At 41.5% G+C, this 27474-nt stretch overlaps 1 protein-coding gene across 1 annotated transcript in view; it reads right to left on the reverse strand.

Annotated features, from left to right (window-relative positions):
• CFAP74 (cilia and flagella associated protein 74) overlaps positions 1–27474 on the reverse strand; it is a 102945-nt gene that overhangs the window by 24315 nt on the left and 51156 nt on the right. The window contains exons 14-21 of the mRNA XM_065421394.1: positions 24550–24616; positions 23945–24034; positions 16334–16504; positions 14783–14960; positions 11480–11592; positions 8845–8967; positions 7824–7945; positions 4157–4285 (exon numbers count right to left, since the gene is read on the reverse strand). Coding sequence (XP_065277466.1) covers positions 4157–4285; positions 7824–7945; positions 8845–8967; positions 11480–11592; positions 14783–14960; positions 16334–16504; positions 23945–24034; positions 24550–24616 — 993 coding nt within the window. The remainder of the gene's footprint in view (positions 1–4156; positions 4286–7823; positions 7946–8844; positions 8968–11479; positions 11593–14782; positions 14961–16333; positions 16505–23944; positions 24035–24549; positions 24617–27474) is intronic.

A 27474-nucleotide genomic window follows, 5' to 3' on the forward strand; every position in this document is an offset into this window, starting at 1 on the left:
CCCTTGGAAGATGGAGTGTATGACATCTGGGCGGATGGACTACTGGTGATTGCGGAAGGATCTGCTGAGGTGGTCTGCCAACTTGTTCTGGGAACCTGGGAGATAGAATGCTTCCAGGTGTTTACGATGGAAATCTCGCTCCTTCTTTGTCCTGGGGCGGAAAGCTCTGCAGATTTTGCACCTCTCTGTCTGGTGTGCCTCCCCCAGACACTTCAGGCACGAGTCGCAGGGGTTGCCTGTTGGTAGAGGCTTGCTGCAGGTTCTGCAGGGCTTAAACCCTTGGGACCGAGGCATGCCATGAACCCAAGGGAAGGGTCGGGGATTGGGGAAAAACTCCACTACCAAACCTTATCTATCAACTATATACAACTATCACTAACTGTGAACTGGAAACTACAACTACAAACTAGAAGATACGCTAAGGGAAGCACTTTCTACACAAGTGACCGCAGTTCCAATGACGGTCACTGACGGTAAGAAGGAACTGAGGAGGGGCCGGGCCGGCAGAGGCATATATTTAGCGCCATGAAGGCGCCACTCTGGGGGCTCCACAGTCGACCCGACAGGAACTGCTAAGGCAAGGGCGGGCAAACTTTTTGGCCTGAGGGCCACATCAGGTTTCCAAAATTGTATGGGATCCAGTTAGGGGAGGCTGTGTCTCCCCAAACAGCCACGTGTGGCCCGCCCCCCACCCCCTATCTGACCCCCCCCCCCACTTCTCGCCCCCTGTTGGCCCCCCCGGGACTCCTGCCCCATCCAACCCCTCCATTCCCTGTCCCCTGACGGCCCCATCGGGACTCCTGCACCATCCACCACCCCCTGCTCACTGCCCCCCGCTTGCCCCATCCAACCCCTCCTCCCATTCCTGACTATCCCCCCAGGACCCCTGCCCCCATGCAACCCCCCTGTTCCCCACCCTCTGACCGCCATGCCCTCTATCCAACCCCTCCAAACTCCCCTGCCCTCTATCCAACCCCTCCCAGTCCCCGCCCCCTTACCGCGCTGCCTGGAGCACTGGTGGCTGGCAGCGCTACAGCCATGCTGCCCAGAGCACCAGGACAGGCAGCCACGCTGCCCGGCTGGAGCCAGCCACGCCACCGCACAGCACAGAGCACTGGGTCAGGCCACGGCTCTGCAGCTGCACTGCCTGGCTTCCCAGAGCATTGCACCGGCGGCGCAGTGAGCTGAGGCAGCGGGGGAGGGGCTGGGGACTAGCCTCCCAGGCCATGAGCTCAGAGGCCAGGCAGGAGGGTCCTGTGGGCCGTAGTTTACTCACCTCTGTGCTAAGGGAAAACTTTCTGACGACTGTGCACGCGGCGCACGCACACACCTAATTGGAATCGATATGAGCAATCACTCGAAGAACAGAAAGTTAATCCAATGCCAATGAGGTTATTCCACAATCTTTGTGAAACCTTGGGTCATTTATAAATATGTTTATGGAGGCAGTCAAAAATGACATTTATTGTTTGTATCCTTAAAGACTAGTTAATGAGCAAATGAGATTGCTTGTCATAAACAGAAGTGTGATGTAGTGCTGGTATTTTCCTTTAGTTTATATTGGCATTTACTTTTCAATCTGTAAAGGTTAGGTATATATTCTGATATTTAGAGTTGAAGATTTTAAATGTTTTTGCAAAAACAAATTTTCCATAGATACACATTCCTGGAATATTCTTCTTTTGTATTCCGAAATCTTCTAATGGAGAAGTTAGTGTCTGTGTCCCACAATGTTCAGTAAAGGCAACCACTTCAAACTGTTGAAGAGGCAACCTCATGAGATCTGTTTCTAGTGGAGTGCGGTATGCTTGATGATATTTACCTTTTTATTAATATGGAGTGACTTTAAAATACATGCATTGTTTCTAACATTTCTGCAATACATAGTTCTATTTTACTTTTTATGCAAGGTGGTCTGCAAGCTATCACCAGGCCAAGTCACAAAGGTATGTCTAAACTGCAAAAAAACAAAACAAACATGGCAGCAAGTCTCAGAACTTAGGTCTACACACTTGGTTGTGCTATGGTGCTAAAAATAGCAGTGTAGACATTCCTGCTTGGGCTCTGAGGATACATCTACATGGCCAAAAAACCCAACCAACCAAACCCCATGGCAGCAAATCTGAGTCTTGGTCTACAGACTGGGCCACACAGGGCTCATGCTATGGTGCTAAACCCAGCAGTGTATATGTTCCTGTTTGGGTTGGAGCTCAGGCTCCGAGACCCACTCCCCTCACCAGATTTCAGAGCCCAAGCACCAGCCCCAGCAAGAATGTCTATGCTGCTATTTTTAGTGCTGTAGCGCAACCCTGAGTCTATAGACCCACTGCCATGTTTTTGTTTTGTTTTTTACAGTGTAGACATTAGGCTGCCAGTGTCCATGGAATCTGTTCCAACTTCCCAGAAACCAAGAAGCAGAATACTTGGGGAATTCTGGCAGTTGGTAAATGAGAAATCTTGCTTTTAAATAGGCTGAAATCATGACTTTGTCGCAAGCAGGAGTACAGTTACAGTACGTGTGCTATGACTAAGTATTGGGATGTGCACTGAAGACTGAGAGCTCCCCAAGTCCTACCAGCCCTTCTGTCTGCACACTTATCATTCCTGCTCGACACATTTAAGGCTTAATTTAAAAAAAAGTCTATTCCTTCTTTTGAGGAGACTGAGTTTGTAGTGCTGAACCAATGACGTATTTGCACAAATGTCACTAGCTCAGCATTATACATCAAGCTTGTACCATAAAAATACCCCACCTCCCATGCTGTACCATACAGATCAGTTTGAAAGGACTGAAGCAGCCTGGTACTTATTCCATGAGTCAGAACCACCTTAATCTCATCAAATCTTTTTTTTTTTAAGCTTTCCCATTTTTCAAATGCAGATTAACATTTTTAATCCATGTTGTGCTTCTATCCATTCAGCAAATGTAATAGTGTTTCACAGGATCTGACGTTTAGGAACTGGAAACTGTCATAATAGTGATAACTATTGTTGTAATGGGACAGAATTGGATGTGTAGGAGGAATTGTAACGTTTATATTTTCTTTGAAAATTATGCTGATAAAAGCTTTGGCGTCTGATTTTAGAGCTGAGGGTCTAATTTTTGGAGAGGCTGAGGGCAAATGGGTGAAAATCTGACCCTACTGAAATCAATGAGACTAGAATTTTTACCTCACAACTCCAGACGAAGTCAATGGAAAAGGCAGATGCTCAGCACCACTGGAAATCAGACTTAAAAGTCTGATTCTACTCTATCACTGCTGTAAATCGGGAGTAATTTCATGATACAACTGGTTTTACAACCGATTCAAAGGGATGTGACAGCAGAATCAGAACCTAACTAATCAATTTACACTTGAACAGGAAATGACTCACTAAATTCTGTTTTAAAAAGTGATTATAGCCATAGTCAGAGCATGGTCAGTAAAAGACCATGTCATCTAAATAGCCAAATGGATCTCTTGATTTATGTAGCTGTTCTCTTCTGTTTATATACACAGCCTTCTTGTGAAATGGTGGCAGAGAATCATGCTGGGATAAGACTTTTGACATTTTTGAGACTAGAAGGTGTTATTTTAAATTTAGAAAAGAATCCCAGAATGAGAGATGAAAACCTTTATAACCTCTCTGGGGATACAGTGGGTATGCAGCAGCAGGTTTGGCTATTCTGCATTTGCTCTGTAGCCACTTGTTCAGGGGTTAACTAATTAGTGATCTTTGACTAGAAAGCACACCCATGAGACAGTGAAATACCTTTTCAACCATGTGACACTGATGTGTCTCACTGTTCTGAAAGAGTAGCTTCCCCCACCGTGACAGAAGTAACCTACTAGGACTGCAACTGCTAAGATTTTCACACTGTTGCTGTCACCACAGGGAAAGTATTACCACGTAGGAATGTGATCCAAGTCAATTTCCTCCTTAGACTTTTACATCTCAGAAGAATAGAGGAGGAGGAGAGAAGGGGGAGAGTGCTTGAAAGGGCCAAGTTCAGTATAGCTATGCAATCGCACTGAAATCAATAGTGTGAAGTCCAGCCATTGCAGTCTGTGGGCGTAAGAGGAAAAAATTGGCCTGCTCTGACTTTTCGCAGACAGGCTCTCTAAATTAATATATTAAATACTAAACAGAGAGGTGATTAATACCATTCATTCACCTGGGCAGGAACTTCAGCTGCACACTGAAGGATGACTGGGCTTGAATGTAACCTGTTTTTGGAAGAAGCTCCATGTGGTTACTCAGTTCTTTGCATACTTCAAACTTCAAGCGTAGAGCGGCTTTTGCTCTGCAAACAGATCAGACAGACCTGAGTGGGTTTGTGCTGCCAGCTCAACAGCTACACTTTACTCAATGCTTTAGCTCTCTTTTCCCACTGCAGCTCAGTTTTGTATGTTGCACTTGGAAATATTCCAAGCTTTCTTTGCAAGCGAAGGAGACTACACTGAGCACATAGAATTGTTAAAGCAAAATCACACAGTTATGTTATCTATCAGGCTACAATGCTTCCAAATCTGGGTTTCTATATTTGAGTTCACCCTGCTTCAAAGCCAAAATGTTGCAGAATAAAAGCAGTTTGTACTTATCACACATTTTTCCTTCCTGAATCAACAGCTCCAGAGACACATGGACTCTGTTCCAGGTGGAACCCATTCAGAGGTGAAGGGACAGCCTTGCTACAATGTTGGGCCTGTGCGTTGCTAAGTAATCTGGCATGGGTGGGACCAAACAAATGTAAACAAGTATTAACCCCAATATTAACTCATGAGTCAAAGCCCAGCAATCCCCTGAGCCTGGATGCCTGTGTAACCCACACACCACCTGAGTGTGGTCTTGTGTCCCATCTAGTGGCACTGAGACCACTGAGAGAGAGAGAGAGAGAGAGAGAGAGAGAGAGAGAGAGAGTTAGTTAGTTAAATGAGTCTGCTCTACAGTCTTAGCTAAGAACCGGTTGGCTTTTAGCTCATGCAGTAGAGGCTCATGCACTAAGAGCTAGAGGTCCCCGGTTCGATCCCGCCCGCCGATGACTGGGGTCTGTCAGCGTTACACCTGCAGCACTGCAAGGCAGAGATTGTCTCCTGTGTGAACGAGGGAATAAGAGAGGAATGAATCTGGAAGTGGTTGGTGCATATGAATGAAAGCATCAAAATTAGCCATTTGTTAATTAGTCATTTGCTTTCTTCCCAGGGCTTTTCTAATGCTGTTGCTGATCAAATCAGTTAGACTGATTAGTCCTTTCTGCTTGTTTCTCATGCATTCTTCTGGATCAGTGGTGTGAGGTGCACTGTATAGCAATGGACACCAGTAGTAAATCCTTCCTTCAACACCACATGCACAGAATCTTTAATGACCATGGAGGGCGGCAAGGGTCCGGGCTTCGTCTGAAAGATCTCCACACAGTAAACCAAATGTGTCTGCTTCAGCAGGCTGAAAGGCTGAGCCAACACTGCCAATGTCTGAGTATATGGTACTAGGGTTTCAGATCTGATGCTTAAACAACACAGGTATTCTCTCTAGCACTGGGAGGCTAAGTCAAGCACCTGATCCTCCAAGATGCTGAGGACAGGCTGCACTATACTGAGAACCCTAAACTCCATGTGAATTGGAAGGCTGAACATCTTGCAGGACTTCTCCCCTTGGTTGGCCAAATTTTGGCCTAAGCTACTTGACAGTTTCGTAAAACAAGAACCTGGGATTTGCACTGAGAGAGTTAATCACTTTTAACTGACAAAAGTTTTCTGCCTCTGCATTTATAATCTCGTCCCTGGGAGTGGGTTATTTTAGACCAAGTAAATCTCTTACATAACTTGTGCTTGTCACATTTGTGAGCTGAATTTCTGAGATAACAGCTCTACTATTTCTTTCCAACTGTGAAGAATCTCTGCAGTGTCTAATTCTGGTAAGAAGTTTAGAATATGCGTCTTCTAACAGAAATAGTGTTTTAAAAAAAACAACAACCACCAATCCTATTAGCATGCATTTAAAAAGAATCTAAAATATGGGGATTGTTAAAATAGGAACACTCAGCATCTAGCAGCCAATAACTGCATTAGACAGAAAAAAAACAGCACATGGAAGTCAATTAACAGAGTAGCTCACATAACCATTCTCTAAAGGTAAGAGTCACTGCACAGATCTCTAGGAAACTAACAATCTGCAGCACTACCTTTACACTGCAGTATGTTCTGACACCATGGGACAATGCACAGCTATTACAGTGGTGAGGGCCATATAAGTACCTGGACAAAAATTCAGCATCCTCTGAAATAAGGATTTGGTCCATCTATGTATTTATATGGGACCTAGCACCACAGCATCTGAGCATCTTCCAATCATTAATGAATGTACATTTGTGTGAGTTGGGGAAAGTTTTATTATCCCCATTTTACAGATGGGGAACTAAAGCAAAAAAAGACTTGCCCAACATCACACAGGAAGTCTGTTGGAGAGCTGTGACTAGAGCGAAGGTCTCCCAAGTTCCAGGCCACTGCCTTAGCCACGAGATGTCATGCTAGGTATGTAAAGTATCTAGGAAACAAAGGCTATATCTACACCACCAAAAAAACCAAAACTCATGGCAGAGAGTCTCACAGCTTGGATCAACTGACTCAGGATTGGGCTATGGGGCTAAAAGGAGCAGTGTAGACATTTTGGGCTGGGCTCTGAAACCCTACGAGGGGTTCTTGCTCCAGCCCAAGCAAGAATGTCTATACTGCTATCTTTTTGTCCTGTAGCCCAAGCCCCGTGAGTCTGAGTCAGTTGACCTGGGCTCTGAGACTCGCTGCTATGGATTTTTTTTTCCCCCAGTGTAGATATTCCCAAAATATGCCTAGAATGCTCCACAACAGCTCTGAACATTGACCCATGAATCATGCCACGTGTATACTATACAGAGGTACTATAGTATCTGTTTAAAGGTAAGCTTAACCTCCTTGGTGGCTGCCCTATAGAGCTTATGAGGCAGAACTGGCCTGAGGCTGGCTTCTAGTTTTGACATTGATTTTAACTACAGGGGAAAGCCAGAGGAAGAATAACAATGAAAAATACAAGGCACTTTGTAGGCTATCCCAGGCTGACTAAGTGTATTTATGTATAATGAAATAATAAGCTTAACATTCTTCCCTCCCTAAAATATATAGTGCTGGCAAAAGATGCTGGGTGTCTGCCTTAGAGACTGAAGTCTTCCATCCAGGTACAACACAGGCAGCAGCAGTGAGGGATAGCTCAGTGGTTTGAGCATTGGCCTGCTAAACCCAGGGTTGTGAGTTCAATCCTTGCCACTTAAGGATCTGGGGCAAAATCAAAATTGGTCCTGCTAGTGAAGGCAGGGGGCTGGACTCGATGACCTTTCAAGGTCCCTTCCAGTTCTAGGAGATGGGATATCTCCATTAATTTTATTTATTTTTATTTTTAATCCTGAAATGAAGTGGCTAGCTCTTTAAATGATGGAGTAATTAACTCTTCATGCCTGCTGAGTGCTTGGCTTCTCTGCTGACATAGCCAATATGGGACCCATTTAGTGGTATTTGTGGTTATGTGCCTACCTGAATGGAGATGATCGAAAAACAAACAGATGGTAATGGAGAAAGACTTTCAGTCTATTCAAGCTAGTACCAAGAAAATTTTGAAGGCCTAATTAGGTGTTATGAGGCTTTTATTAAAACAAAAATTATTAAAATACTACTGGTCACTATATTAGTGTAGTTCACTGCCTATTAGTATGATCCTTTGATTTTTTTCCCCCTTCTCAGACAAGTCATTCCTTATGATCTCCCTGGCTAATTAAAATAACTAGATAATCATGACTGTATTATGGGATAGCTTACCTGCTTTGAATAATGATACAGTCTTGATAGAGCCGGTCATACATACAGATCTTTAGATCGACATTCGGATTGGGCACCCAAACAGGAACATCAACAGAGACTCCAATGACAGAAAAGTGTAGCTATATATTTGAATATACAAATCAATAATGGTTACTACTTTCCAGAGCCGTTGAACATTTCTAACAAATCAGGATAAAGGAAAACTAGGTTTGTGCTGATAAACAGCAGAATCATATATCCTATTATTAATATTAAAGACATTTTAAGTAAACACAATGAAGAAAATATCCTTTATAAATTAAAACGTTGCAGCTTTCACTTATCAGTATAAAACACAAACTACAGTAGTTTTTGTCCAAACATTATAGAAGGCATACATGTGTCATACTGGCTAATATTTTAAACTTTTTCTTAAAATATAGGATTTTTTTTTTAATTTAGCACTACAAGTTTAATAACCCTGGATACTGCGGTCTGTTTGTGGGATAAACAGTTATATAATGGTCAGCACAGTGCAAGCTGCTCTCACAGTGACACCCCCCCACCACCACCACCAAAGGACTCAGCCCAGTCCTAGCGGGAATACTCCTTCCTTCCAAAGAAGTGTATCCACAAAGTCATGAGGGTCTGGACTACTCCTCTGCAGCTCTTTGTGGAGCTGCTGCTTTGTGGATTTTGGGGAGAGCCAGGTTTGGGGCAGACAGCCTCCTGCTAAGTATAGATTTTCTGCCAAACTACTAAGATCAACACCACGGCAGTGTGTGGCCTGAAATAAAAGTGTAGCATTAAAATACGTTGTAGTGGTAATTAGAGTTGTCACCTGTCCCAGTTATCATGCATTCTATGGGCGGTTTCACTTTCCTTTCTCAGGATGACTATAAACTTATTTTTCTCTAACCTCTCCCACAGCTTCAACCCCACCTCCCAACCCCTTGTAGTTCTTGTTACACATAGAAGGATGTCAAACTTGCTTTTCTTCAGTGTGTTGGATCAGACCCTGGCACTTAGAAACACTCACTGGTTTGCAGTTTGGGTTGTCAAATGTAATCTCAAATTCTGCACGTACATCCCCAGGGATGGAGGGGGTAAAAATAATCTGAAGTTTAATTGAGCTGAAGGGTCCAATTTCACCTTCTGTAACCTAAACATGATGCAAAAAAAGTGTTACTAACTTTCATTTAAAATCTGGCTGTATTATTCTATTCTATATAGGACCTTATGCTGTGCTCATTATGGTAGTATCTGAGCCTGTACTGAATTACTGGACCTTTGTACATATTGATATATCAATATACATATGTTATATTGATCTATACAGTTACATAGTTCTGCCCATTGTCAGACTGAACGCACTATGCGGGACACAGTAGAAAAGTGTATCAATAATACCTTAAAGAGCTTGATCCTTCGAAAAACTGAGCACCTCATCTGAGTCACGGAGTGCCTTCAATTTCCAGAGGGTGCTCAGCATCTTGCAGAAAAGTTGCTCAGCCATGGACTCTAAGTGTGACATCTGAGTTATGTGTTTTGCCATCTCCTCTGATGGAAGGAGGGTAGAATACCCACTGTCTGGGCTGGTGTATAAGTGATACATGAAGCAATGCTTTTTTGTGCTACCACTCAAGGGCCTGTTCCTCCATCCACTGAATTCAACAGCAGCAGGCTCAACAACCTCTCCTACTCCCCTCCACAAGGGGAACAGCAGAAGCCAACAGAAGCTTGCAGCCTATGATGGGTTTTGTAAAGCCCAGGACATGTGGAGATCCTGCTCCAAAGCAGCCAACACCAGTTACTGCTGAGAGTGCAGGGATAAGTCAGGGCCTTCCAGCCTCTCTCTGAGTAGATTCAGAGGCAGCTGCCAAGGACCCCTTGGCCTGTCTTTCCCCCATCTCACATAGGATGCATCATCAGTTGAGAGGAGCCTGGGTAGCCTCCTGCCATCATATTCACTCTAATCTGAAACCTTGTCTCTGGCCAGAGATATCTATCTATATCCTCTCTCTCTGGGTGAATTTCCCCTCCTTCCCCCCGCCCCAAATCTTTCTAGATAGCAAGCTCTTTAAGGCAGGCATTGTGTCTTGCTAAGCCCGTGCAAGGCCTAGAGCATTTTGAGTGCTACTACAATATAATGAATAATAATAAAAGCAGCAAACTATGGCCTGATTTCAGTGAAAGCATGAGACTTTACATGCCATACAGTTATGGAAATGTTTCCAAATTCCATGAAATAATGGTGAATCTATGAAAGGGGATGAAATTCAATGAAAATTCCCCAGTTTGACTACAATATGCTTTGGTTTAATTTTACATAAAACATACATTTTTAAAAGGCAAAGAAGACACAGAGTAGCTGAACCCAAGACTGAAATGGTGCCAAATATAAAATAGGCGTAAACTCTTTCCTGACAGCTGGCTATGGTACATTTTAGGCAGAAAAAGGCGGTGTAAGATAGGTCAAACTGCAGAGTGCCAATACAGTAGAACCTCCGTTATGAACACCTCGAGAATGGTGGTGTTCAGAACTCTGAAATGTTTGTAACTCTGAACAAAATGTTATTGTTGGTGTCACTAGGCATAGCTACCAGGTAACTCGGGGGAGTGGAAGGCCATAAGTGCCAATGAAATTCCCTTGCTCTGGGTCTAAGTGAACCACAGAACTCCATCTTGTGAACTTTCACCTACTTCTATGCTAACTGCTTACATGCTGTAGCAGAAAATGTGATGGTCAGCTTTTCTAGCAGACAGCTGTAGTTTCGCTCACAAACACAGTAGAGATAAGAGCGGGGGAAAGGAAGGAGGAGGGAGAAGCCTCTACATCTTAGCCTGTGAAGGCCAAAGATAGCAGACGAATGGGAATTTTTCTAACTGTAACTGCTCAAGGAGGGAGGGAAGGGAGGGGTAGTGGGGGAGAAACAGACAAAGCCTGCACAGAAACAGCTTGGAATATAAAAGGGAAAAACTTGCTTATATGTGCTGCGCTTGATTTGAGACATGCTGGTCTCCTAGTGCCTATTCAGAGCTCTTGAATAAAGTTGGTTTGCTTCTCCACCCCTGGTGTGTCTATTGGTGCGGTGCACACCGGGCAACGAACCCTGCTGTTGCCCCCCTCGGGCCCTTTGAGCCGGCAACATTATGGTGGTTCTTTCAAAAGTTTACGGTTGAACATTGACTTAATACAACTCTGAAACTACTATGCAGAAGAAAAATACTGCTTTTAACCATCTTAATTTAAATGATACAAGCACAGAAAAAGTTTCCTTCCTTTGTCAAATCTTTTTTTAGAACTTTCCCTTTATTTTTTTTCTTAGTAGTTTGTTTAACACAGTACTGTACTTTGCAGTATTTGCTTTCCCCCCCATCTCTGCTGCCTGACTGTGTGCTTTCGGTTCCGAATGAGGGGTGTGGTTGACTGGTCAGTTCATAACTCTGGTGTTCATAATTCTGAGGTTCTACTGTACAAATAAAATGCCTAAAATACAACCACACTAACTGTGATGTGATATGATGAAACCTTATGGGTTTGTCAGTGCTCACACTGAAGCCAAAGCAAGTTTTGCTTGAATAAAGAATGCAGGATTTGGTTCATGGTCAGTTTCCCTAGCTCAAGAATTGGACTAGCTGAATGCCTGTACATATTTCAGTAAATACATTACCTTGCCCAGTGTAATTTCAATGGGGGGTTCTTCAGGCGGTGGTTCCGCTGGGCTTTGTGCATTTTCTGCCTCTAGATCTGCCTTGGTGATTAATGCATCTTGACTAAGTTGTTCTAAAAGACAAACCGGATGTTGGGCCTGGGTAACTAACTCTGTGTTAAAAGCATCAGAGCCCATGTTCGTTGAGTTTTGGGGAATAATACAAGGCCCATATCTTCTCTCAAGCTTTTGAGGAGGGGATTTATGGGGGATCTAGAGAATGATTTCTCTTTGTTCATATGAATGATCATGAGAGAAGAAGGTACAATTTAATTGTTAAAGACATACTGTAAATGTTCAGAATGCAGCAAGACCTGTAGTTATTCTTAACACATCCTCCTGTGAGAGTGAGTTCACAGTCCACAGTTTGCTCTAGTCATGTGAAACCATGGTCTTCCCCGCTTATGAGCCTCCCACTACTGGGTGAGTTTCATTGGTCTAGTGGAATGTAGCTGTGATAGGTGGCCAGGGTCATCCCAGAGGGAGCTGGGACCAATCCCATGAAGGGCCCCAAATCACAGAGAGCTTGAATTGGACTTGATCCAATGGGGATCCAATAGGGAGTGCAGAGAGCAGAATATCAGTGTGATGTTTTCAGGAAGACCTGTGTTGCAAGCAGGATGTGCTGCTGCATTTGGACCATTAGCTGATTCTTAATCAGCCCAGATATAACCATAGAATCATAGAAGATTAGGGTTGGAAGAGACCTCAGGAGGTCATCTAGTCCAACCCCCTGCTCAAAGCAGGACCAACACCAACTAAATCATCTCAGCCAGGGCTTTTGTCAAGCCAGGCCTTAAAAACCTCTAAGGATGGAAATTCCACCACCTCCCTAGGTAACCCATTCCAGTACTTCATCACCCTCCTAGTGAAATAGTTTTTCCTAATATCCAACCTAGACCTCCCCCACTGCAACTTGAGACCATTGCTTTTTGTTCTATCATCTGCCACCACTAAGAACAGTCTAGCTCCATCCTCTTTGGATCCCCCCTTCAGCTAGTTGAAGGCTGCTATCAAATCCCCCCCCCCTTCTCTTCTGCAGACTAATTAAGCCCAGTTCCCTCAACCTCTCCTCGTAAGTCATGTGCCCCAGCCCCCTAATAATTTTCGTTGCCTACAGTGGACTCTCTCCAATTTGTCCACATCCTTTCTGTAGTGTGGGACCGAAAACTGGACCACTCCAGATGTGGCCTCACCCGTGATGAATAGAGGGAAATAATAACTTCCCTCGATCTGCTGGCAATGCTCCTACTTATACAGCCCAAAATGCCGTTAGCCTTCTTGGCAACAAGGGCACACTGTTGACTCCTATCCAGCTTCTCGTCCACTGTAATCCCCAGGTCCTTTTCTGTAGAACTGCCACTTAACCAGTCAGTCCCCAGCCTGTAGCAGTGCATGGGATTCTTCTGTCCTAAGTGCAGGACTCTGCACTTGTCCTTGTTGAACCTCATAGATTTCTTTTGGCTCAATCCTCCAATTTGTCTAGGTCACTCGGGACCCTATCCCTACTCTCCAGCATATCTACCTCTCCCCCAAGCTTAGCGTCATCCGTGAACTTGCTGAGGGTGCAATCCATCCCATCATCCAGATCATTAATGAAGATGCTGAACAAAACCGGGCCCAGGGCTGACCCTGGGGCACTCCACTTGATACCGACTGCCAACTAGACAGCGAGCCATGATCACTACCTGCTGAATCCGACAATCTAGCCAGCTTTCTATCCACCTTATAGTCCATTCATCCAATCCATACCTTTTTAACTTGCTGGCAAGAATACAGTGGGAGACCGTATCAAAAGCTTTGCTAAAGTCAAAATATATCATGTCCACTGCTTTCCCCATATCCACAGAGCCAGTTATCTCATCATAGAAGGCAATCAGGTTGATCGGGCATGACTTGCCCTTGGTGAATCCATATTGACTGTTCCTGATCATCTTCCTCTCCTCCAAGTGTTTCAAAATGGATTCCTTGAGGATCTGCTCCATGATTTTTCCAGGGACTGAGGCTAGGCTGACTGGTCTGTAGTTCCCCGGATTCTCCTTCTTCCCTTAATAATGAATACTTTAGATTGATTATAGCACCTACCCTCCTAAAGGATTCTACAGTGCCTCAAACTATATTCATATTGCACCAAAGAAAAGTTCTGGAGTGGGGGCAGTAACCAGCTGGTGACTGCATATGTAATGCCAACAGACCCTGGTCATCGACGGGCGGGATCGAATCTGGGACCTCTGGAGCTAAATGCATGAACCTCTACTGCATGAGCTAAAAGCCATATGGCTGTTAGTTAAGGCTGTAGACACATTAATCTCTCTCTCTCTCTCTCTCTCTCTCTCGGTGCCACTACATGGGACAGTACACCACACCCAGGAGGTGTGTGGGTTACACATACTTCATCATAACTGGAGGAAGAGGGGTAATTTTGGCCAACTCAGCAAATCCATGCTCAGTATGTCATGGGATCTTTAATGTGCCTGGAGAACAGAGAAGATCTTAATGTTTGATCTCACCTGAAAGACAGCATACAGATATTGTATGTTGTAGAGAGAACACTGTAATTGTAACAAAACAATCTAAAGAACTGTTACTGAATCTTTTAGGTTCAAAACACAAAATCCATATTTTAATTAAAAAAAGAGAAATCGTAATATGATTTTACAGTGTCTTTTGATCAGAATGATAAAATGATCAGAATGACTGGGAACACTTAGCTTCTTCAATATCTGTATTAATGGATGTAAGTCTCTTCCCCCCCCCCCAATCTTATAAAGCACAAAATAAAGATGAAAGGAAAAATGTCTGAGGAGGTTCATCTGTATGTCACTTTGTTCCTAAAATTATAGGTTATAAAAATAAACTTGTCATGTGGTTCTCTTGTGAAAGGTGGGTGTTCAGTTGATGAGACAAGAACAATGATAACAATTTTGTAGTCTCTATAGGAAAATCCAGTTGGATTTTGTGTGTTTATCTGAGGTTAGTACTTGATAAGGAGTGAGGTTGGGCACATTCTCCACTGCTTTTAGTATATGCAATGGTGCTAGTGCATTATTTTTAGTCACTTTTGTGTGGTGCCCAGAAGCCTCTCTGTTGGGACAGCATACAAACAAAAACATATATTATTACTGGAACGGTCATTGTTTCATTTATTGAGCAGGTTTGCTAAGCATCTTAGCTCCAGTCTCTTACGTGAACGAATGAAACTGTTAGGAGAATGTTTAGCCTCAGAAATTGCAGAAGGTCAATTTTCTAAAACCATAGTCTTACCTACATGACTGCTGCCCATGTTGTTTTCAGTCTTCTGGCTCTCACCCAACATGTAAGTCTGCCTAACTTCTTCAGCATGGACAGGAGAAACTTGTTCCTTGTTTTCATATATAGATGATTCCACAGGACTGCTGCTGGCTTTCTCTTTAGAGGTGATGCCATCCAAAGCTGGACTAACCTAATTAGATGATTTATAGAAAAGATTTTAAAACATAAAACATATCAAGATGTAACTTAATTGCACCTAGCTCCATTCCATCTGCCACTTTTCGAAAGGAAGTAGCCTTATTATCTAACTACATTCTATATTGTGTGTGGAGAAAATGCACTGTGCACACTTTTTTATACTACAGTTTTATTGGTGGTAGGATGCAATTATTGCTCCTCAGAAATGGAATTGATATAGTGAGCACAATTCACTAGAACATTGAGTGACTGTGTTCAGAAAAATGACTCAGGAAAATTGACATTTCGTATTGGTTCTCAAGGACTTCATAACGAATTTCCTAAAACACACAAGTAAACAGGTGCTTTTCTTTAACTGCCAAAGCTGAAAATTCAGCCTTGGATCTGAGTCAAGCATAGCTTGACTTCTTTCAGTGAGACTTGTTACCAGTGATAAAAACTCTGCATTTGAAACTGGGCAAGTCTGCTGCTGATGCATAGCCAGAATAGAATCCATATTACTTGTTAAGGTGTTCTGGGTTTGCACTGTTAATTGGAATAAAGAGTGATAAAACTTTGTTTTAGGTAGCAAAGAAAGTGGATATGAAAGAGAATATAGACAAGGAGTTGTGAATTCAGAAGATGTAATTTCTCAATAGTCAATTTCCTTATATGAATAACACTTTAATATGATAGAATTAGAGTTGAAAACCACGGTGAAGAGTCAGCTCAGCAGTTTTATTGTACATTGTTTGACGGTCTCTCTTATAACAGGTCTATCACTTTCTTAAAAATTAAAAAAGAGATTAGTTTTGAAATACCTTGGAGCCAATTAAACTCTAATATATAAAAAGAAGCTAAAGATTGGGCTGATTTAAAAAAAAAAATCAGATGAAATATCCTCAAATTGTCCCATTAATTTACTGTGGGACTTAACAACAACAAAAAAAGTTACATTATAACAATATTGTTAATCAAGACAGCAGTTACAGAGCATGATTTGATTGATGGTATGATTTTTTTAAAACCGCACTGGAGAAAAAAAACAAACAGATTCTCTGGAAATGCCATCCTGGAATCAACTAATTATCTCAGCTTTCATTTTTTTTTTTTTTTTTTTTTTAAAGTAAGCTTCTAACTTTGTGGCTGCAGAGGAAAGCATGAAAATGTGACCTGTGTATACCCGAAATGCTCAGAAAACCCAAAATGTATTATTATTTTTTAAAATTTTTATAATTTTTAAACTAATTCCATGATATATTGGGAGGCCCAGACTCTATTTTTGAATGCTTGCAGTTGGCAATGTCGCATAACTGTTTTTCAAATCTAACAAGCTCTACTGGTTGGAGTGTCTAAATCAGTCTGATGAAATGCCCTTGGACCCACCATTCTTTCGAGGGAAGATTTCGCTGTTGTGCACGTGCCATTGTCACCCGCTGATGTCTGAAGTTTAAATCTTGTTCCCAAAGCGCCACGGTTTGTTAGGATGATCGTCCGTGAAATTGTCTCCCCCACCACGTGAGTGCCAAAGTCAATGAGCTCTTTATCTAGTGCCAGCTTTAAGGAGAAAAACCATAATTACTGCTGTCCTAGATAGTCAGTAATGTCAATTAAATGAACATCTACCATTTTGAGCATAAGACTTTAAAGTCCTTATTACCTCTTCAAAGACAATGTCAAATAATGACACAAATTATGGGCACTCTTCTGTCTTTTGTGTAGAAGCCAACCCATCTGAACAACGAAGTCATATTAAAGTGAACAACTTTCCTTTCACTCCATTAAATGATGCTGGAAACAGTTGGCCAGATTCTGTGATTAGTTACATCATTGCATAAACCTGTGGTAACTCCCATCGAATCAAGGGAGTTATTCTGTATTTATACATTGGTTTGCAGGGCAGAATTTGGCCCCATTGTTCTTTTTATATCTCAGTTAGGTAGAATCATCTTGCTGGTACCATGCTGGAAAAGAAGAGCATCCAATGTGTTGTATTGATTGGCGATCAATTTGTGACACATTCTAGCTTGTTAGGTCTATAACCGCTTTAACCTCATAGTGACTCATTAGTAGAGGTGGAATTTTCATTGATCTTGTAATTACGTTTATGGAAGAGACATATGAAATTGTTTCAAGCATCAAGTGGCTGAAGAGAATGAGTCTTTCTTTTGTAAAACTTGTTAAGCTTCAATCTGCTAGCAGACCACGGTGGGCTGAATTCCCACAAACTTTTAAAGCATACAGAATGTTTCTTTATACAATATACACTTCAATTTGTAAAATTTTAAAGTTGCTGTAGTTCAGAACTTTCCCCTCTCCCTATCTTTCTTTAAAACTTCCACTGACCCTTTCCCATAGAAAGTGTTATCCCTGTTGAAAGGGATGGAAAACAAATCCATTTTATAAGAGGCAACCTTAACTGAAGCAAAGACATAGGTAAGTTGCTTTGGTTGACAAGGACTGTAGTAATGTGAAATAGAGAATGTATATAACTGTAATGGCCTGGAAAATCATTGAATCCATGATAGCAGAGAATTGGCCATCTGCTCTTTCAAATCCATATACACAGCTCAAAGGCTTTACGATCACTTGGATATTTTCTTATGGGTTTGCTGTGCAGCTAAATTTCACATTTAGTAGCAAATAGATATTAGAGCAGCTGATTTATTAGGCAATTTATTTACTGGTAATTTGCTGCCAAGTCAGGGGTGAATTTCTGAATCAGGCACTACGGTGATATTTAATACCAGTATTCATGGCCATAAGCACCGACTCGTGGGTGCTCCGGGGCTGGAGCACCCATGGAAAAAAATAGTGGGTGTTCTGCACCCACTAACAGCCCCCCCATCAGCTCCTCCCCCTCCCGCCCACCACAGATCAGCTGTTCAGTGGCATGCAGGAGGTGCTGGGGGGAGGAGGAGGAGCAAGGGTGGGGTGTGCTTGGGGGAAGGGGTGGAATGGGGCAGGGGTGGGGCAAGAAGAGGTGGGGGTGGGGGTTTGGGGGAAGGGATGGAGTGGGCGCGGGACCTGGAGTGGAGCAGGGGTCAAGCACCCCCTGGCAACTCACAAAGACAGCATCTATGTTCATGGCTATGGGAAATCAACAAAAAGTTGCTCATTTCAAGGGCTGACTTTTTTTACCTTGACTTGTAGGGAACAGAGGGATGATTAGAAGAAGCACCTTTTGTTGAAGAAAAATGATGGACTTAGTTAGTTTGTACAAATCAAGGTTCCCTAAGCAGATAGTCTGTTCCACAGCTTTATGCATAAATTGCTCAACATAGTGGATTGGATCCCCCAGGTGATAGGAGTTTTTCCTTCTGACAGTCTGTCAAATCCCTAATTTGCTGGCTCTCTTAGAGTGTGGTGCAACACTCATGTTTATTGTCTTTAGACCCCAACCCAGTAAATCATTTAAGTACATGCTCCACTTTAAGTATCAAATAATCCTACTGAAGTCAAAATGACTTCTCATGTGTTTAAATTTAAGTACACGCTTAAGTGGTTTAATAGATTGGGGACTTCCTGAGTAATACACTGAATTTCCTTTCACAGTTTCTATTTTCTTATTTTTCCTCTTCTGTGTATTTGATTATTTTTGCTTTGTTTCACTATCTATCTATGAGTAAAACTTGCTGTCTGCTGAGCTCTCAATGTGCAATGCAATAAAGAACAATAAAAATTCCAAGCTAGAGCAAAACAAATTTTTTTGATTGAAAGTTTTTTCAGCAAAAAATGCAGATTCGAAAACATGGAAACATTTTGCAAATTCACATTGTTTTTGCCTAATATTTTAAGTCAAGAAAAAAAAAAATTTAAAAAAAAAAAAATCCCCCTCAAATCAAAGCATTTCATTTTGATATTTTCAAAATGAAATGTTTACATTTTTTGGTTCAAAATCATTTTTCGTTTTGAAATGTCCTTTAATTTTATTTTTAAAAATAAACTTTAAAAAAATGTTAAACCAAAATGAAACATTTTGTTCAACTTGAAATGATTTTTTTTCAACTCTCTGATTCATGGAAAATGTTTGAAAAAATTCATTTTTGGTTTGATCTGACACAACTTTAAATTAATTAATTTTATTTATTTATTTATTTTTAGACTTGTCAATGAACTGAAAAATCTATAATTTGCCCAGTTCTACTCCAGGGTAGCTCTCCTGTGTCTAAATCCTTTTTATACCTGTTTGTGCTGCTAGTAGGACTACTAGTAATACTCCAAATTTTCTATTTGCTAGCCTGATTCCTTAGTGACTGCTATATTGGAAAAATCATCCTGCATACCCATTTCCATCCAGTGTCTAGATTTGTTTAGTGTCAGTCTGTAGGCACACATTGTTTATCCCATCTCATTTGGTCTCTGATGCAATCTTGTGACTGATATATCTTCACGTATCTGATAAGGAAGTTTCAAAAGAGCGGTTGCTCTGCCAAAGTACATTCTTCAAAGTAGCCCATGAGAAATCAAATGCCCCTACTTAAGAAAAACTAGTGCCTCCTGTGAAAATACTGTGTGTCATAGCTTAAATATAATAGGTGTACATTCCTCATTTAAAACCAGGTTTAAAAATTCTCTAAAGGCTGATACTTTGCATAAGGAGAGATGATTTATAAGTTTTATTATGAATAGATGGAGGGATCTAAAGATGTGTTATGATTTTTTGTTTATATGGAAAGCTAAGCTTATGAACAAATTCCCTGAGACACAGGCTAGATTTTCAAAGAAACATAAGGAAGTAAGGTACGCAACTTCTATTTGTGACTTTGAACATCTTTCCCCACTCTCCTGTCATATTGTGCCACAATTTTTTAAACATAACTCCCAACTGGTTTCCACTGGAAGTTAAGGTCACGGCTCATGGTGAGCTGTATACGTTAAAGTGATTTTGTAAATGTCTCGGTGAAACCCTCAAGCATTTGTGTGTAAGATAGCATGTCTTCTCATACAATAAGTTATTTTCACCTCCAATAAAATATGAAATACATTTTGTAATGTTATGTTCAAAATAAAATGAGAAGGAAAAGTAATGGGTGTTGGCTACATGTACCATGCATTTACCTACTCTTTTTTTGCATGTTAATTAGAGGACCCAAATGATAAAGCCTTAACTATAATTTTAACAGATTTTAACTATAAGCACATGAGTACCTTGTAAGGTCCTTGGGGGCAGAACATCTGTTTGTTCTGTTTCTGTACAGCCCCTAGTGCAATGGGATCCTTGTGCATGACTAGGGGACCTAGGCACTTCTGTATTGCACATAATTAATAAATAGTAGTAAGAGTCCCACTGACTCCAGTTTGAGTACTCACATGCTTAAAGATAAGCACATGCATAAATCTCTGTAGAGTTTGGGGCCTGAGACCTTAAACAGCATTTCTTGTTTAACTCAAAATATAACAATGCATCTACTAGGCAGAAATCCATCCATGTGGGCACTAATTATACTGCGAGGTGACACTGAGCGGATCAAGAGTGACTACAGGGCTCTGGGAGTACGGGTGAAGGAGTTTGGAGCGCAGGTGGTATTCTCTTCGATTCTTCCTGTCAAAGGTAGGGGCCCGGGCAGAGACAGATGCGTCATGGAGGTGAATGCCTGGCTGTGAAGATGGTGTCGCCAGGAGGGCTTTGGCTTCCTCGACCACGGGATGCTATTCGAGGAAGGACTGCTAGGCAGAGATGGCGTTCACCTTTCGAGGAGGGGAAAGACCCTATTTGGACACAGACTAGCTAACCTAGTGAGGAGGGCTTTAAACTAGGTTCAACGGGGACAGGTGAGCAAAGCCCACAGCTAAGTGGGGAACATGGAGACCTGGGAGATGGGTTGGAAACAAGAGGGAGTGTGGGCTATATTGGCAGAGAGAAAGGAGGGTCAGGACAAAACTGGGAGGCAAGATCAAACCAGTATCTTAGATGCCTATATACAAATGCGGGAAGTATGGGTAATAAGCAGGAAGAACTGGAAGTGCTAATAAATAAATACAACTATGACATTGTTGGCATCACTGAAACTTGGTGGGATAATACACATGATTGGAATGTTGGTGTGGATGGGTACAGCTTGCTCAGGAAGGATAGACAGGGGAAAAAGGGAAGAGGTGTTGCCCTATATATTAAAAATGTACACACTTGGACTGAGGTGGAGATGGACATAGGAGACGGAAGTGTTGAGAGTCTCTGGGTAGGGGTAAAAAACAAGGGTGATGTCATGCTAGGAGTCTACTACAGGCCACCTAACCAGGTGGATGAGGCTTTTTTTTAAACAACTAACAAAATCATCCAAAGCCCAAGATTTGGTAGTGATGGGGGATTTCAACTATCCAAATATATGTTGGGAAAATAACACAGCGGGGCACAGACTATCCAACAAATTCTTGGACTGCATTGCAGACAACTTTTTATTTCAGAAGGTTGAAAAAGCTACTGGGGGGAAGCTGTTCTAGACTTGATTTTAACAAATAGGGAGGAACTCGTTGAGAATTTGAAAGTAGAAGGCAGCTTGGGTGAAAGTGATCATGAAATCATAGTTTGCAATTCTAAGGAAGGGTAGAAGGGAGAACAGCAAAATAGAGACAATGGATTTCAGGAAGGTGGATTTTGGTAAGCTCAGAGAGCTGATAGGTAAGGTCCCATGGGAATCAAGACTGAGGGGAAAAACAACTGAGGAGAGTTGGCAGTTTTTCAAAGGGACACTATTAAGGGCCCAAAAGCAAGCTATTCCGCTGGTTAGGAAAAATAGAAAATGTGGCAAAAGACCACCTTGGCTTAACCACGAGATCTTGCATGATCTAAAAAATAAAAAGGAGTCATATAAAAAATGGAAACTAGGACGAATATAGGCAAACAACACAGGAATGCAGGGGCGAGATTAGAAAGGCAAAGGCACAAAATGAGCTCAAACTAGCTACAGGAATAAAGGGAAACAAGACGACTTTTTATCAATACATTAGAAGCAAGAGGAAGACCAAAGACAGGGTAGGCCCACTGCTCAGTGAAGAGGGAGAAACAGTAACAGGAAACTTGGAAATGGCAGAGATGCTTAATGACTTCTTTGTTTCGGTCTTCACCGAGAAGTCTGAAGGAATGCCTAACATAGTGAATGCTAATGGGAAGGGGGTAGGTTTAGCAGATAAAATAAAAAAAGAACAAGTTAAAAATCACTTAGAAAAGTTAGATGCCTGCAAGTCACCAGGGCCTGATGAAATGCATCCTAGAATACTCAAGGAGCTAATAGAGGAGGTATCTGAGCCTCTAGCTATTATCTTTGGAAAATCATGGGAGACGGGAGAGATTCCAGAAGACTGGAAAAGAGCAAATATAGTGCCCATCTATAAAAAGGGAAATAAAAACAACCCAGGAAATTACAGACCAGTTAGTTTAACTTCTGTGCCAGGGAAGATAATGGAGCAAGTAATTAAGGAAATCCTCTGCAAACACTTGGAAGGTGGTAAGGTGATAGGGAATAGCCAGCATGGATTTGTAAAGAACAAATCGTGTCAAACCAATCTGATAGCTTTCTTCGATAGGATAACGAGTCTTGTGGATAAGGGAGAAGCTGTGGATGTGGTATACCTAGACTTTAGTAAGGCATTTGATACGGTCTCGCATGATATTCTTATGGATAAATTAGGCAAATACAATTTAGATGGGGCTACTATAAGGTGGGTGCATAACTGGCTGGATAACCGTACTCAGAGTTGTTATTAATGGTTCCCAATCCTGCTGGAAAGGCATAACAAGTGGGGTTCCGCAGGGGTCTGTTTTGGGACCGGCTCTGTTCAATATCTTCATTAACGACTTAGATATTGGCATAGAAAGTACGCTTATTAAGTTTGCGGATGATACCAAACTGGGAGGGATTGTAACTGCTTTGGAGGACAGGGTCATAATTCAAAATGATTTGGACAAATTGGAGAAATGGTCTGAGGTAAACAGGATGAAGTTTAACAAAGACAAATGCAAAGTGCTCCACTTAGGAAGGAACAATCAGTTTCACACATACAGAATGGGAAGAGACTGTCTAGGAAGGAGTACGGCAGAAAGGGATCTAGGGGTTATAGTGGACCACAAGCTAAATATGAGTCAACAGTGTGATGCTGTTGCAAAAAAAGCAAACATGATTCTGGGATGTATTAACAGGTGTGTTGTGAGCAAGACACGAGAAGTCATTCTTCCGCTCTACTCTGCGCTGGTTAGGCCTCAGCTGGAGTATTGTGTCCAGTTCTGGGCACCGCATTTCAAGAAAGATGTGGAGAAATTGGAGAGGGTCCAGAGAAGAGCAACAAGAATGATTAAAGGTCTTGAGAACATGACCTATGAAGAAAGGCTGAAAGAATTGGGTTTGTTTAGTTTGGAAAAGAGAAGACTGAAAGGGGACATGATAGCAGTTTTCAGGTATCTAAAAGGGTGTCATAAGGAGGAGGGAGAAAACTTGTTCACCTTAGCCTCTAAGGATAGAACAAGAAGCAATGGGCTTAAACTGCAGCAAGGGAGGTCTAGGTTGGACATTAGGAAAAAGTTCCTAACTGTCAGGGTGGTTAAACACTGGAATAAATTGCCTAGGGAGGTTGTGGAATCTCCATCTCTGGAGATATTTAAGAGTAGGTTAGATAAATGTCTATCAAGGATGGTCTAGACAGTATTTGGTCCTGCCATGCGGGCAGGGGACTGGACTCAATGACCTCTCGAGGTCCCTTCCAGTCCTAGAATCTATGAATCTATGAAATGTTGGACATTGTTTACTAACATGCTTATAAAGAACCTTACAAGCTATAAACAAATCTTTATGAAATATGCTGATAGTAGTGCTGCACTTTCATAGAAGAATCTATTCAGGAATGAATCATTATGGCAAGAGAGTACTTGAGACAGAGAGGAATAAGAAAGTGAAAAGTGCATACATTTCTAAGTATTCTCACTAATATTTATATTCATTTTGCTCTTACACTGGATTCTCTCATCCAATGTATTTAAAGTTTAAAAAAAAATTGACTTACAACACATCTCTTGGTTGTACATTTCAATGGAATGGAAAAGGAACCACTCTGAGCCAAAAATGTGACTTTTCCTTCAAGAATTTCATTTATCTAAACAAAATAATTTAAAAAAATTAATGATGCATCTAAACAGATTAAGCATTAAATCTTTAGCCATCTGAAAAAGTTAATCAACTTATAAATTACAGTAAAGAAGAAATAAATACATTGTTAAGGTTAGATACGGTAACATAATTTTAGTGTGTCTAGGTTTCTATGTAACTGCAACTTTTTTTTTTGCTAATTACCTAACTTATTTCAGGAAGGTAACATCTAACATGTTCCAGTTTGGAGCAATTTTCAGCCTGACAATACATGCTACAGATATACTTAATGCTTGAAGTTATAATAAAATATTGTACTAGAAAATGCCAGTGTGTGGTGTGCAAGATACTTAAATTAGAATATTATTTTTAAGGTTGTAATTACCTTTGTTTCCTTTCTAACAATTAACAAAATTGGACTAATGATACTATTATCAAATTAGGTGGATGGATAACACTATTATTCACATCCTCCTGTAACTAACATATTTGTATTATAATTGCTGCATAAAGTGCACTTACCATTGGTTTAAATGTTACCACCACTTCACATGACATTCCAGCAGACATCTGGCCAGGTGGATCAAAGCTGTGCAGATCATAAATGTATGGCACTGAGTTATATTTCAAAATCCAGCTCCCAAAATTCACAGGAAAATTACATATTTTTACTTGGGTGAATTTATTACATACAAGCAGAAAGAGTGGGGCCAGTGAAAGGCTGTGCAAATATTGAGAAATAATAAATAATCACACTTTGTACTTGTATAGAGCTTTTCATTGGAAAATCTCAAAGTGCTTTAAAAAGGCGAGCGTTATTGTGCCCATTTTACAGATGGGGAAACTGAGGCATTGAGGGGTGAAGTGACTAGCCCAAGATCACACAAAGTGCCAGTAGCAGTGTCAAGAATAGAACCTAAGTCTTTTGACTTCAGTCCCCTGATTTAGCTACTAGGACACAGCTTCTCCCAATATCTACATGTGTCTGTTGAGAATCCTGACCTGTAATACCTCTGCTAATCAAGTTCCAGAGCAAGGAAAAAAGATAAATTTAAAAGAACCATGCAGTTGCAAGCTGACTACACAATATTACAGTATGTGCTGTCTGTTGCAAATTGTACAAACAGCAACATTTATATCTTATCCTCTGAGTAGAAGCTGCCAGTCGTTTCAAATTGTGCCATATTTTACGGTCTTTGTGATGTGAACAAAAAGTCCACCAGGGACTTCAGTGAGACCATTAAACTTCTTTTCAATTGTGACTGAAACAGGATTTGTGAGACAAGAAATCTAGGTGCTGCGTTCTAAGTACTGCTAGTGAGTCACAGCTGAGGGTCTGTTCTGGCTGCATGGCAGAGAAGATGGAAACTAAGCAAATGAAATAACTGCATATTATTAGCCAGGGGAATTCCCAGGCAAACTGGACTATCTTGGAGCTGTTAGAAACACACCTTAAATCATAAGAAAAACTAATCTTATTAAAGGAGCATTTTACAAAAATCCTCCTCCAATCGCATTTGGAAAAAGGGAACACCATTCAAGGTTCTGGGGTTGAAACATGCTTACAGTCTGGAGAAAGTTTGCTGGACTAATCTTCACTCTAAGCAAGGACTCTCAACCACAAAGGTAGCCTAAATTCAGCCAGTGCAGCCTGGAAATGGCAAAGATGATGAGCTTTCATTGGAGAGTAATCAACATCAAGGTCTGAACATCTCCAATGTTTACTAGCGACAAAGAGTCCTGTGGTACCTTATAGACTAACAGACGTATTGGAGCATAAGCTTTCGTGGGTGAATACCCACTTCGTCAGATGCATGTACTACTTCACCATATTACGTACATTCATTCACACTGTATCTCCTTGCACCCCTAAACACGTCTGCATTATTGCAGTTCCTGTGTGTATGTGATGGGGGGAGAGTAGTGTGGACGGCTATGGCGTCCTTTATGGAAAATTCCTACAGGATAGAAATTGAGATCCTTTCAAACTGGGGGTCTGAATGGTCCTATAGAACTTAATAGAGAATTCTATCCCTGCTATAGAATTCTACAGAATGTCTCTCTTTAAGACTGTTACATTCTAGAGGCTTTTAGAGTAATATCTAAGGAACCATGTTGGTTACATCCATATTGAGTTCTACAGCCCTTTCCCATACAGGTGGCTACATGGGGGCAGCGGCGGCTCCAGGCACCAGCGCACCAAGTGCGTGCCTGGGGCGGCAAGCCGCAGGGGGGTGGCCTGCCGTTCGCTCTGAGGGCAGCAGTCAGGCTGCCTTTGGCGGCATGACTGCTGTGTTTGGGGCAGCAAAAAAGCTAGAGCCGCCCCTGCATGGGGGTTTGTCTGCTTCTATTTGAGTCAATGAAAAAACTCCCATTAACTTGGTTGGTGCAGGATCAAGTCAAGGATGACTCCAGAGCTACCCTTTGTGTGCTGAGCTCCTGGGCAGCCTACTCTGTGGGAACGTGTAGAGGGGTGAGGACTCTCAGTGGTGGGTCAGGGGTCTGTGAACTCCTTGGATCCACTGGCCCTCAGATCTGCACATGAGGGAGCAGCAACTGTCTGAGGCAGTTTGACCTGGCAATAGCTAGAAGTAGCAGTGAGGGAGACACTCCATGCTGCCATGGGCCATGTGTGCATGCATACAACGCATATAATTGGAACACATATTCTAGTTATAAACGGGTTTGTTTTGAACTTGCTCATTGACTGATGACTCCCATGTGCAGTGCAGTATGTTCATTAGCATGAGAACATAGTTGTTCTTTGGTGGAAATACTCTCTATCACTAGTATTACTTTTAAAACACAAAGTATATAACTACCTGCCTTATGAAAAAATTCTAAGGGTGCAAGAAAATCCACATGTGTGACTCTCTTAAGGGAAGGTAGGTAAGTCAGATATTAAGACAGCTTTGATTTGTAATTTCCGAATGCTTGGCAAAAATTGGTTGGAGTAATAAATTGTCAATGTATGGCTTTCTACTTGAGATGAGGTAAAGCATTACACAGCCTTATATATACAAATCTGATATGTGCTGTACAAGCAATTAGCATACTATCTTATACAGTCTTATTGGAAAAAAGATATATAGATAAAATTTCCAGCTAGCTACTTGGTAAATGTAAGGGGAAAGAGTATAATTTAGTTTTTGAAACCTAAATTAATTCAGACATATTTTTCCATGCAGTTTCACAAAAACTGCATTAATGTACTTTGCTCACAGTACCTGAAGCTTAATTTATAATTGGAAGGTACTTTGACAAACCTATTATACCAAGGTAAGATTTAGGATTTTTAGCAAGTTGTAATTTATATTTCAATCACATATCAGGGATGTCGAATTAAATATGCAATTCAATGAACATGCTAAATGAAGACAAAATTAACCAATCCTCACAAGCATCCAAAGATGTGTAAGAAAATGGCTTTCCTAATCCATAAAAAAG

The sequence above is a fragment of the Emys orbicularis genome, chromosome 22 (assembly GCF_028017835.1).
Source record: "Emys orbicularis isolate rEmyOrb1 chromosome 22, rEmyOrb1.hap1, whole genome shotgun sequence".
Taxonomy (NCBI): domain Eukaryota; kingdom Metazoa; phylum Chordata; order Testudines; family Emydidae; genus Emys; species Emys orbicularis.